Here is a 13,578-nt window from a genome sequence, read left to right as displayed (position 1 = left end):
AACCGGACACTTATGGGACCGCTACATTTTGTCTCCCGTTGCTATTCCCAGGCTCAGGTGCAGTGGCCCTTCTTGTCATGTGGGGCGGTAACAACAATTCTGTTGTGACTCCCACGGGACATACACACCACACACATAAATAGGGAAACTCCGCAGATAAAAAAGAAGCCTTTAGAGTGGCGATGGTGAAACATCTTCAACAATCACGAAAAGTCCAGTTGTCTTGCCGACAAACTTGCTGAAGCCTGACGTCTGTCCGACATTACTTGGTCCAAGAATCAGAAAAGCAAGCAGTAAGCAACAATTTATCAGTGTTCTAACTGTGTTTATTTTGTGTAATTAAGGGAACAAAAGCCTCAATAGCGTGTATATACAGGGAGCGCGATACAAATCACAAGCTCAACAAATCTGGAGTTGCTAACACCACAATTAGAGTTTTTTATACACCGGTCGTCCCTCAAAAAACGTAAAATGACCACATTACACGTTACTGACGCTAACATGCCAAACATCCGTACCATTAAGAGACGTCTTGAAGTAACGTCTTTTCTTGAGAAAGGTCGGACTGTACAGTCTGGATCGGATTCGGGAACCAACACATATGTATGTTGTATGTTAAAAGCGGACATTTAAAAAAAGTACATTGACGTTTATTATCAACTTCTATACTGTTTATGGACTCCAATAAAGTTGGGTTCGGCAGCTACACCGGAAGTCCTTTTGACCACTTGGCGGAGTGGGCGTGTGGGTGGAATAAATTAAAACAGACCGCTTTCGTGAGAAGCATGAAATCCAAAGAAATGCAGCTGGAATAGGTGCCCATTCTGGAAGATCTAGAAAGCTTTCTGTGCTGGTTATTGTGTGTAGCTGCTCTATATGAGTCTTTATTTTTGCTCCTGGGCAAATATATATATTTTTTCCATTTTTTCTATTACTCCATCTTAGTATTACTTCAGTAAATAATTTTTTTTTTGTATATAATTTTTTTCAATTCGCATAATCCAGTGTTCAATGACTGTTTTTGTAATAGAACTGGCAATACAACTGAAAGAGGGATTTGAAAATTGTACCGCCATGGTGTCAATATTAAATAGTTGTTGCTTTTTCACCTTAAATCTCACCTGATACCACACAGACACACACTAGACACACACACACACACACACACGTACGTACATACACAGACCTCACCACTTTGTACTGAGCTACACCAACAGCCTACAGCCATGCTTACAGGGCATTTCCACTAGGAAGTCTAATCCCCTCTTCTCTCGGCTCACCTGGCAGCCAGAGAAAGAAGACTCTGGAAAACTTTTTAAAAATAAGGGTTGGGGAGCAACTTTGATGATAAAAAGCGCATCAGGACGCGAAGTGAAGGAGAAAGAAGCTTTAAGGGGGAGAAGGGGATTTCATTTGCAGGGTTTTGGTTATGTTGGCCTGTGAGAGGGGGACTGGTGGAGGGTGGGGGGATAGAGAAAACAAACAGGGTGGAAAAAAAAAAAAAACATGTTGAAAGTGAGTGCCATAAAATATCCGACTGCCTTTCTTAGGCTGATTTTTATTTATTCATTTATTTTCTTCCACCAAGGAGGTAATGAAATGCTTTGCAACTGTATGTGTTCTTATGTTTGTTTGTTTATTAATATGATGGAAAATGTCCCCATGGGGATGAATAAAGTATCTACCTACCTACCTATTGGAATATAAAGCAATATTTTGGAGTGGTTCATCGACCCAGAAAGAAGGTATAAACTTTTTTTTTTTGTGAAACTCAAAGAGGAGACAGCTGACCTATTTTATACAATGAAACCTTAGTGTTTGTTACAAAAGGTCAGCCAAAGATCAAAATATACAAAAAACGATTTTTCCCTTTGGAACTCATGTAAACCCAATTAATCCATTACAGCAACCCTTTCACAATAACACATTTTCATTGATTATTGTTCGACGATTTGTTGCGGATATTAGTGTCAACATTACTCTGAGACCATTTTTTTGATAATATATGGCATAATAACGCAAGTAAAAGCAATAAACATAATTTCTCAAGAGTAGTTAACATTGCAATGGGAATGTCAAGAGCTTTTAAATAAAACAAACAAACAATATAATAAATTATTGAAACAAAAGAAGACAAAAAAACCCCAATGAAAATGTCCCAGTCTCATTCATCATTCACAATATTTCTGATGTGTGGAATACGCTGTTAACGTTGAATTCGGTGTAACGTTTTGTTTGTTTGGTCCAAGTACATATTTTAAATGCAGCAAAATGTGTTTGGTGCACAATGATACTTTGTGAATCACTAAAATATAGATTCCACCTTTTAGTGTTATGTGGAAAACAAACACCCATGCACACGTCAATATATTGAGGCCGGCAAAATGATCAAGTTTGTTTTTAGTCAATATGTGGTTATTTTATTTATTGATTTTGTGACAGGCCTACATTACAAACAGCCAAAATATTAACAAATAATACATGTACAAATACGTCACTCTATTAAATTTTTTATATTAGTTTAATATAAATAATAATATTATTTTTATTTTTATTACTATATTAATAACAACAAATATGTTTAAAATATTAATTAATCATGGTATTTTGTGGTTGAATATTGCCTATTCATGAAAATAGATTATTAATCAAATTATTAATAAAATTAATCAAAATATTTTAACACTTTTTTTGCCTAAATGTTCAATCTCTTGCTTGAAAAGTGAACTGAAATACAGAAGATGCATTCAGCGGGATGATACAGTATGTAGTATTGTACACTACTCACTAGATGTCATTAATGTTACTGTAAAGTTCGGTGAGACACACAAGCACCAGACGTGATCGACAAAGCAACAGACTGTTATTGCAGGATTTAAATATCTTGCAACAAATAAAAACATGTGTTCCTGTTAGCCACACCAGGCTAAAACTCAAGTCTGAACCCTCGACATCCACGCCACCAGAACACAATTACAGCAAAACACTAATATATGTCTCATTTATGTTCTAAATGGCTTATTTTCTAGGTAGTACAAGTGTAAAGGTGTTATAGGGGTGTTACTTCATGTCTAGTGAGCTCTAATACAGAATATTAAAAATATTTAAAAAGTATTCAGAAGTTTGTAAACAGGTTTTCTGTGCTCTAAATGCGAAAATATTCATCTGATAAATAAGGAATCCTACTTTTGCAGAAATTCACTTAATACTGTTGGTTCTGGATGCAAGTCACCGTAATAAACAAGGGATTACTGTAAATGGCTCGGTTGTTTTTGGCATATTCAGTAGTCCCCAGCTCCATTTGTCTCGCAAACATCCAAGTCTGTTTGAAAGAATCACACTTATTTACAAATGCAAACTGTCCTCTGTCGGCACAGCATTTGGCATTTTCTGGTGGTGCCAAGTCAACTGAAAACGACAGTATGTAAACTATGCTTCATTTATATGCTGCCAAATCCATGAATCCTTAGAAAAACTTCTATAAATTGTTTTCCTCAAACAACGATGGCAAAGGCCAATACATCAGTTGCGGCAGATTTTGTGTGAACACAACGCATTCTGGTTTTGGCCAAATATTTAATCTCTCCTCGTCACTCTCTCTCTCTCTGTATGTGCATCTGTCTCTTCCTCCATTTTTCTTCCTGAATAATATGGCACTAGGAAGTAAAAAAAAAAAAAAAAGACAAAAAAAAAAAACTGCAAGCACGGATCCCCACTCCTCCGCTCTTCTCGCTGCACGTCTGTGATGTCATAATCACTCACATCAAAGGGTGTGCGCTCAACACGGCGACTGTCAGCTTCCCTAGAGGCGTCATTAAAAAACGAAAACAGCAAAGCGAGCCGGGCCTGACAGAGACACATCAAAACTTCCTGACACACGTGTGTACAAGTGTATGCACTCACACGTATGAAGTAGGCGTGCATTTATGCACACAGAGGCGTGTGCAGCATTCTGCTGCATGGATTCTCCTGCACCTGACAGAAGTGAATTTCAGCAAATACATGCACACAGTAATAGTAAAAATAATCCCTTACAAAACATGTAAAAAAATAAAAATAAAAAAATAAAAAAAAATAAAAAATAATCCCTTACAAAACATGTAAAAAAAAAATTAATAAAATTAAAAAAAATAAAAAATAATCCCTTACACACAAGCATATTGAATTGAATAACTTTCCTGAGACAATATACTGTATAAAAAAAATCATGCATCAACGACAGCTCTACATAGTCTGCTTGCATGTGCACGCTGCATGTGCACGCTGCATGTGCACGCTACATGTACACGCTACATGTGACAGCTAACACGTGACAACATCCGTCCTGAAGACGAGCTGCATTCATGATGCACACACCGTTTCCATGATACAGAGCATACACTTACATGTACAAATAGCCGTCATCCACACACCCACTCGCTTCTCATCCCTCTCTTTCACACACACACACACACACTCGCCCACACACGACTGCTTGCACACACACACACGCACACACAGACACACACAAACAGGCGCACTCATTTACACAAACTGGAGGAAGGACTATAAATAGTGTGCCTATGATGTGACGCTGTGTGTGTGGTTTCTCCCTATGGGTTTATATGTGTGTGTGACTGTCAGTGTGACGAGAGAGAGAGAGATAGAGCGAGAGAGGACGGATATTTAAGAGAAAGGATGGCTCTGCTCATGTCTGGTGCACAGCCAGTGATAAACACAAAGTGACAGGCATGGCAAAGATGGTGAGTCCCCTTTGATTTTGAAATAAATGTCAGGCATTATATGTGCAAAAGGAATACATAAGTGCCATCGTGAATTTAGCCATTTCGTGTGTACGTCTTGTCTTTGCTTCCAGGCTAACATGGCTCTACTTGTGTATGACTTACCCCTGGCAGGGTCTTTTGCTCATGCAATGCATTCTGGGCTTTGAGGGCCGACTCCCTGGCACAGTAGGTGAGGAAGGCACAGCCTGAAAAGAGAAATAGTGATATAATATGAGCTGTGGATAAAAGAGTAAGAGAGCTGCACAGGAGGGGGCTGCACCAATCATGTGCAAAGAGCTAAAAAAAGAAAAAAAAACAACAAAACAGAAACACACACAGCAAGCCTGTCTCCATGATTCTAATCAGAAATGTGGGATTTCCTACGTAACGAGCAAGACAACAGCAGCGGAACATTCATATCGGCATAAACGCAGTCAAGTCTGCATGGAAAAAAATTAAAGAGGCCAATATTTGCTGAATTGCAGATTTGTGCAGTATGCTGCACAAGTGAGAGCTCCTCCGCCTGAGAAACACGTCAAATGTGACGGAGCTTCCCGGCTGCCAGTTATCCATTCGCCTATCACACTCTTCTGGCTGCTGTGACACAGATAGACATTTTTTTCCTGACAACCCCCCACTTTTTTTCTCCCCCCTTCCTCTTTTCATTTCTCCATCTCTCTCTCTCTGCTCCATATGTTCCAAGACTACCCACAATCCTCGGGTTTGTTGCCACCTGGGCTGACATGAGGGGGTGGAAGGAAGATGGAGATGCAGGAGGAGAGGCAGAAGAAGAAGCCGTGGGGAATGTTTAAGCCTCTCCCTCGCCATCCCATGATGACAGCGAGGCGCACGCCACTGTCAGATGGCTGACAGACTGTCAATCTCTATATCGAGGGGAAATGATTTATGTGGGTGACGATTTACTGAAATGTTTACAAATGCAGCATCACTGTGGACAGTAGCAAAGGTAGAAAAAAAACTTAGATATTTTTAAGCCAGGCGGCACGGAGGTCGAGTGGTTAGCGCGCAGACCTCACATCTAGGAGACCAGGGTTCAATTCTGTGTGGAGTTTGCATGTTCTCCCCGTGCATGCGTGGGTTTTCTCCAAAAACATGCTAGGTTAATTGGCGACTCCAAATTGTCCATAGGTATGAATGTGAGTGTGAATGGTTGTTTGTCTATATGTGCCCTGTGATTGGCTGGCCACCAGTCCAGGGTGTGAGGATAAGCGGCATAAATGGATCGAAAATGATGGTTGGATTATTTTATTTATTTTATGTTATCATCCCGGGGCTGCACGGCGGTTGAGTGGTTAGCGCACAGACCTCACAGCTAGGAGACCAGGGTTCAATTCCATCCTCGGCTATCTCTGTGTGGAGTTTGTATGTTCCCCCCCGTGCATGCGTGGGTCTTCTCGGGGTACTCGAAATTGTCCATAGGTATGAATGTTAGTGTGAATGGTTGTTTGTCTATATGTGCCCTGTGATTGGCTGGCGACCAGTCCAGGGAGGACCCCGCCTCTCGCCCCAAGACAGCTGGGATAGGCTCCAGCACCCCCTGCTACCCTCATGAGGAAAAAGCGGTAGAAAATGAATGAATTAATGAATTTTTAAGCCGATAAATTCGTAAAAACATAAGATATTTGAAGCTTTAATGAAAAAAGGGGGTGAGGATGCGGTAATCCAGAATAGTTGGATGCCATGAGCATCAGCACAAAGAAACATTTTGTTCTGGAACAGCGAGGACTGAACAAAACATAATTATCAGAGTTCTCCCACTGAAAAAAAACACCAATCCAGTACAGATCCTCATATAGCTCATCCCAGTTGCTTTGATCGTTTTGCCTACTGGGGGGGGGGGGGTTTATTGTCGAGTTCAGCTCTGTATAGTGCATGTGAAAACCGCATCCATCCAACCCTCCGGATGCTTCGTCTTTAACCCCGGGTCTTCCTAAAGGTGATGCGCTAGGGAGCTGCGCTTGTTGGTGTTTTTAATTAACAGCCTCTCACTCATTAGACAAAGTGGAAGCTGGCTGTTGACAGCTCGGCTAACTCCTCGTCCTCTCTGGGCCTGTCGTGTTAACGCTAACATGCATGTGCTGTCCACCAGGAAACACACATGAGCTTCCTTTTTTCACAAGAGCTGACACTCACGAGCATGGAGTGAGGAAACAAACCGTCACGGCCATTATGCCTCAACACGGGTAAAATTGCCTCTCATAAAAATGCAATGTGATGTACAAAAAAAACTATGCACCGGCTATGAATATGCAGATTCATATTGTGAAAATATCCAGTCTGAATGTAAGATGTTTACATATTTTTATAATAATTCTCTATTACACGCATGGGGAACCCGACACTCATAAACATATAGTTCGATTCTAGCATCTCAGGCGGTGTCACATTTTTGCCTTTATTGAGACAGAATTTATAGATCGTAAAAGCAGAGTATTTACTAGGCATGGTTCAATCCAATACTCGGCATCGGTCACATAGTGGCCAAATTTACTGGATTGGAAATCGGAAAAGAAATATAAGTCGTCAGAGCTGATCCCAAAACTCAAATTATCATATCATAAATGCTCAATACAGTATTGCGTGATGAAGCAGTGGCTGCATCATATTGTAGCACAGTGCTATGTTTCTTCCCATGACTATAATAAATGCAAACCTCATTTCATACACTGGACACTACAGTGTCTACAGTGTTATAGCTAAGATTCGAGCCTCAATTACTTGAAGTTTTGTGTTTAAAAGTAATTAGTTCGATTACCCATTACTGAAAAAAGTAACAGCGTTAGTAACGTTATTTTAAACGTTATTTTCAAATTGTTCACCACAAATACATTTACATAACTGCTTATTATGGATAAAAACGTATTTCTATCTGCGATGAAGTGTGATTAATTATGAGTTAATTATAAATTAATACAATTAATCTGATTAATTGTGCACTAACATGGATAAAATGCAATTAATCTGATTAATTGTGCATTAACATGGATACAATGCAATTAATCTGTGATTAATTATGAGTTACGATGGATTAAAATGCAATTAATATGTGATTTAGTATGAGTTAACTATAGACAAAATGTAATTAATCACAATAAAATATTTTAATAATTGACAGCCCTAATAATATATTAATCTGTGATTAATTATGAGTTAACTATGGGTTTAAATGCAATTATGTGATTAAGTATGAGTTCACTATGGACAAAATGTAATTAATCACAATAAAACATTTTAATCATTGACATCCCTAGTAATATATTAATCTGTGATTAATTATGAGTTAACTATGGGTTAAAATGCAATTAATCTGTGATTAAGTATGAGTTAACTATGGACAAAATGTAATTAATCACAATAAAATATTTTAATCGTTGACAGCCCCAATATTAATATAATAAGAAATGAGAAAAGAGGGTTGGCATCGATCAATATATACAACTCTGCAATATGGATATCATACATGAAGTGGTTTGCTGCCATTCCTAGTGTTTTGTTGTACTTGTTACAATGACAATAAAAGGACTAGTCTATTCTGTTACTGTACTGCGCAACCTTATGCTCCATTCGATTCGTTTTATGTGTTCGTGTCCAGAAGTATTTGGACAAAGACAGATTCAACCAAGATCAACTTATATCAGAATGAAGGCTATAGAAAAATATGCCGAAGGAGAGGAATAGTTTATGATTGAAAGCCTACCACATCGTGTGCCAAAGATGGCGGTAGTGTTATGGCTTGCATGGGCATGGGTATTTATGGCTGCTAATGGAACATGCTCGCTGGTGTTGATTGATGATGTGACACGCTGTGAATTGTGAGATGTTTCCAGGGCCATACTCTTGGTTCACATTCAGCCAAATGCTATTACGCTTAACAGTGGCTCTAAAAGGTAAATAATTTGAATATCCTTTAGTGGAAAAATCATTTATTGGAATAAAAACAGAAGGTATCAAGTATCAAGTATTTAGTGTGACCTGCACACAATGTTGCCCCTATAAAGCAACTGTAAATGGAAGTTAAAAAACTAGTTATGACCTGTGTCTGGCTGACTATATACTCTTTTATGATGCCAGAATGAGTGTTGTAGTAAACACATACATACATTTCCACTTAATATTAACCATAACATTTTCTACATTGCAATCTAACAAACATTTGTAATGGTTTAAAGCATAATTATTCCCATAAAGCTACTAAAAGTCCCAACTATAACTAGAAACTGAAGCACATTTGCGCCTCTCACCGTATTCCAATGGCTGCAGAGCTGCTCAAATGCATGGAACCTCATCAATTCTCACACATACACACAAAAAGTGAGAGTCAACAAACGTTCAATAAATCATCATTGTCACAAGTCCGATGCTGGCAGGGCTTTAGTATCTGACTAAGACCAATATTGGCCCAAGAGAGAAAGATAAGATGTTTGTTTCTGCTGTCATTGCTGCCAATTTGGTTTCCCATCACTTCAAATTCAACTCAACGGCAGCGCAGAGCGGATCTGAGAGAACGTATGCGTGCGTGTGCAATGGAGAGGGAGAGCAGAGTGTAAATAGGAATGGCTAGAAGAAAGGGCAAGTAAGTAAAACCAAAGAAAGGAGAAAGAGAAGAGCGGGATGGAGAAACAGTGAGGGATGCTCGGTATGGGAGAGGGAAAAAAGGGGGAAGAGAGTCGGAGATAAGATCAGCTAGCTTCTGTGAACACCATCCCCCTGTGTCCTACACTCGCTTCTTATCTCAACTGCTGCAGACACCCCAAAGGGACACACACCCACTGAGGGGGTGAGGCAGAGAGGGAGAAAAGAGAATACGGGGACAGGAAAAGAGAGGATGAAAGAGAAGAACAAGGGAATGTTGGAGACCATGAATCCTTCCTGTTGGGGGATGTGAGAGGGGAAAAAAGGAGTTGAGCTTCTGTGGTGAAATCCACCAACTGTGCAAGACTACGCTGAGGTTTGACCTGCAGCTTTGCAGGATTTGGTTTTCTATCAACTAAGTTTTCCTCACCAAGTCGTTTTTAACTGTTTTCTTTGTGTTCGGCATATTTGAATTTTCATGCTCGTGTTTTTATCGCTGCAGTGTCCTGGTGGAATTCTAACCCGTGCTTATCACAGTTCATTCATTCTTTTTCTACCGCTTAATGTCACAAGGGTCACAGGGGTATGCTGTAGCCTATCCCAGCTGTCTTTGGGCGAGAGGCGGGGTACACCCTGGACTGGTGGCCAGCCAATCACAGGGCACATATAGACAAACAACCATTCACACTCACATTCATACCTATGGACAATTTGGAGTCACCAATTAACCTAGCATGTTTTTGGAATGTGGGAGGAAACCGGAGTACCCGGAGAAAACATGCAAACTCCGCACACAAATGCCCGAGGTGGGGGGAATCGAACCTGGGTCTCCTAGCTGCACGCTAACCATTCGACTACCATGCAGAGTTCAATGGAAAAAAAGTGTATCTTCAGTGACAAACTGCAGCCAAGGGCTTTGTAGAACTTCAGATTGGTCACCAGCTGCTTATAACTATCTACCTTGTAGTTTCCAAGGAACTCTGATGCAAAAGTCCACTTCATTTTCTACTGTTCATGATATTTCTCAGGCTGCACGGCGGCGGAGTGGTTAGCGCGCAGACCTCACAGCTAGGAGACCAGGGTTCAATTCCACCCTCGGCCATCTCTGTGTGGAGTTTGCATGTTCTCCCCGTGCATGCGTGGCTTTTCCGGCTTCCTCACACATTCCAAAAACATGCTAGGTTAATCGGCGACTCCAAATTGTATACCAAAAAGGTATGAATGTGAGTGTGAATGGTTGTTTGTCTATATGTGCCCTGTGATTGGCTGGCCTCCAGTCCAGGGTGTACCCCGCCTTTGGGACGAAAGTTAGCTGGGATAGGCTCCAGCACCCCCCCGACCCTCGTGAGGATAAGCGGTAGAAAATTAATGATATTTCTCATGAATGCATTTTGTCCACTTCCAATAAAGAGAGTTCTGCAAATAAAACCAAAACATTTTATTTCAAAACCTGATGGAACTGGTTTCTTATAGACACGCTGTATGTTCTGATAAACGACCGTTTGTGTTGTTTTGCATACATTTCTGATTTTTACACAATACTGTGTCTTGGAAATCTGCACTTCTGATTTACTCTTTCTTTATTAGTTACCTAAACCAAAAAAAATGTCACTACCTTTGTTTGTAGACCAGTGTGATCATCACTGCTCTGTATTAAATATTAAAGACAGGGCAGTGACCGGTCATGTCCCGCTTCGATGACAGTTGCCAAATTACCTGTTCAGATGAAATGGGGTGATATTAAAGTTTGCTTTATACTTTTATTTCAATATATGCTCATTCAAATGATAGAAAGCTGATAAAATCAATTTTACAGGGCACATTTTTTCCCACTGAAATGATGATTGCCTTATAAGTCACATAAATCACAATGCATCTTTTTCCCCCAAATTACTACTTCACACTGTTACTGGACACATGAATTACTTCTTGCCAGCAGAATTCGCCTGGCGCCACCCAAGACTAGACAGCTAAGGGACAAGTTATTGCTGAGAATCTCTAATTATCGCTCACCCATTAATTCAAGGATTGTAAAAAAGGCTGACATAAAAAAAAAAGTTCTATCCTTTTATTCCCACCCACAGATGGGGAGAAACTCCCAGTGATCATTTAAATATTTCAGAACATCTTGGTAAAAGCCTCAAAAGAGTCAATAGCATTAAAAAGCTTTATCCTCGGCACAGCTGAACCTCAATTCTGCACGGCCCTGGATCGCTGCCCTGGAAAACTTTGGCATGCGACTTTGTTTGATGCTGTCCAATTCCAGGCATCCAAAGAATATCAGTTGCAGTTTTCTTCAATGAGTTGACCAAAGGGCAAACAAGCGTTTTATCTTTTCAAAATGATCGATAACTGTCCTAATGGAGTGCTAAGGTTAAGATTACTAGAAATAAAATAAAATAAATAAAATACAAATACAAGGCCTACAATGGACGCATTCAAATACACCGTGAATGATAAGTAGTATTCTATACTGGTCACTAGTATTGTTACAGGTTATGTAACACATGGGCTACTATTGTGTAAACCATAACAAGCTGAAGCTCAACTCTCAGCCCAATATTACTTAGTCTGCACGTCACTCTGGTCCCCTAGGGAACCCATTTAGGGACCCCAACACACAAGCATTATTTAAATCTTAAATGCCTTATTTACACTTATTATGTCTACTATATTGGGGAATACAAGTATAAAGGTGACTATAGGGGTGTTACTTCATATCCAGAGGTCTCTAATGACGTCAACAGTATTTAGGAGGTCATGCTGACGTCCCATTAGAAAAGTTAGTCAGTTTGTTACCAAGAACTCAACTCTCAGCCTCCAATGTCACGGTCGGCACGCCACTCTGGTCCCCTAGGGAAGCCATTTATATCAACACACACAAGCATGAGTCTTATTTACATCTTTAATGTCTTATTTACTCTTATGTCTACTATATTGGGTAATATAAGTATAAAGGTGACTATAGGGGTGTTATGTCATGTCTAGAGGTCTCTAATGACGTTAAAACAGTATTTAGGTCACGCTGACGTGCCATTAGAAAAGTTAGTCAGTTTGTTACCAAGAACTCAACTCTCAGCCTCCAATGTCACGATCGGCACGCCACTCTGGTCCCCTAGGGAAGCCATTTATATCAACACACACAAGCATGAGTCTTATTTACATCTTAAATGCCTTATTTACTTTTATTATGTCTACTATATTGGGTAATATAAGTATAAGGGTGACTATAGGGGTGTTATGTCATGTCTAGAGGTCTCTAATGACGTTAAAACAGTATTTAGGTCACGCTGACGTGCCATTAGAAAAGTTAGTCAGTTTGTTACCAAGAACTCAACTCTCAGCCTCAAATGTCACGATCGGCACGCCACTTTGGTCCCCGAGGGAAGCCATTTAGGAAACCCAACACACACAAGCATTATTTAAATCTTAAATGCCTTATTTACTCTTATTATGTCTACTATATTGGGTGATATAAGTATAAAGGTGACTATAGGGGTGTTACTTCATGTCTAGAGGTCTCTAATGACGTCAAAACAGTATTTAGGTGGTCAGGCTGACATCCCGTTAGAAAAGTTAGCCAGTTTGTTACAAAAAAAATTAATATGCTTTACAATGTGAGGCAAGTGTATTTACTCATCCGGGTTAAGGTTTAATTATATCGTCATATTGTGATACATCCCAAAAATATGGTTACACATGCTAAGGCCCCTATTACCCAACCCCAATTGTAAGGTTTTCCTATGATCATTATCACAATTTTATGAGTATTTGAGTCAAATATCCCCTCTTGAATCTGATTTCAATTGAAAAACAAGACAAGAGCTTCTCACTACAGCCTCTGTGAGGAATAGTAATTCAATAAAGTGAGCAGCAATTCCTCAAATCCCCTTCACCTATGCTGACCTCTCAGATCATTACTCACAATGGTGAGGAAAGACAGAGGATGGAGGCTATTTCAGGGGACATGAACACTCCTACTTTCGCGTCGTATCATCTGAAAATCTTAAATTGTCAGCTGTAAAGCCAGATTTAATAAAAATCCACTTTAAAGTCCACAATATGAACTTGGTGAAGAGCGCTATACTGCGGGTGGACGGGGAGCTCAAATAAAGAAAACTTCAATTAGTGTTCAGTGCACACTGCTTTTTTTTTCTTTATGTAAAACTTTAAATTCTGAAGTATTAATGAACGCTGGTTCTCGGTATGATATGATTTCAGC

At 39.7% G+C, this 13,578-nt stretch overlaps 1 protein-coding gene across 5 annotated transcripts in view; it reads right to left on the bottom strand.

Annotated features, from left to right (window-relative positions):
- Nucleotides 1–13,578, bottom strand: part of celf4 (CUGBP, Elav-like family member 4) — a 115,621-nt gene that overhangs the window by 80,968 nt on the left and 21,075 nt on the right. For all 5 annotated transcript variants that reach the window (XM_058070914.2, XM_058070921.2, XM_058070947.2 and 2 more), the window contains exon 2: nucleotides 4,887–4,969. In XM_058070914.2, the coding sequence (XP_057926897.2) occupies nucleotides 4,887–4,969 (83 nt within the window). The remainder of the gene's footprint in view (nucleotides 1–4,886; nucleotides 4,970–13,578) is intronic.

The sequence above is a fragment of the Doryrhamphus excisus genome, linkage group LG11 (assembly GCF_037039965.1).
Source record: "Doryrhamphus excisus strain RoL-2023G ecotype Guam linkage group LG11, RoL_Dexc_Guam_v1.1, whole genome shotgun sequence".
In the NCBI taxonomy this organism is placed as follows: domain Eukaryota; kingdom Metazoa; phylum Chordata; class Actinopteri; order Syngnathiformes; family Syngnathidae; genus Doryrhamphus; species Doryrhamphus excisus.
This window is presented reverse-complemented; position numbering and strand designations above follow the sequence as displayed.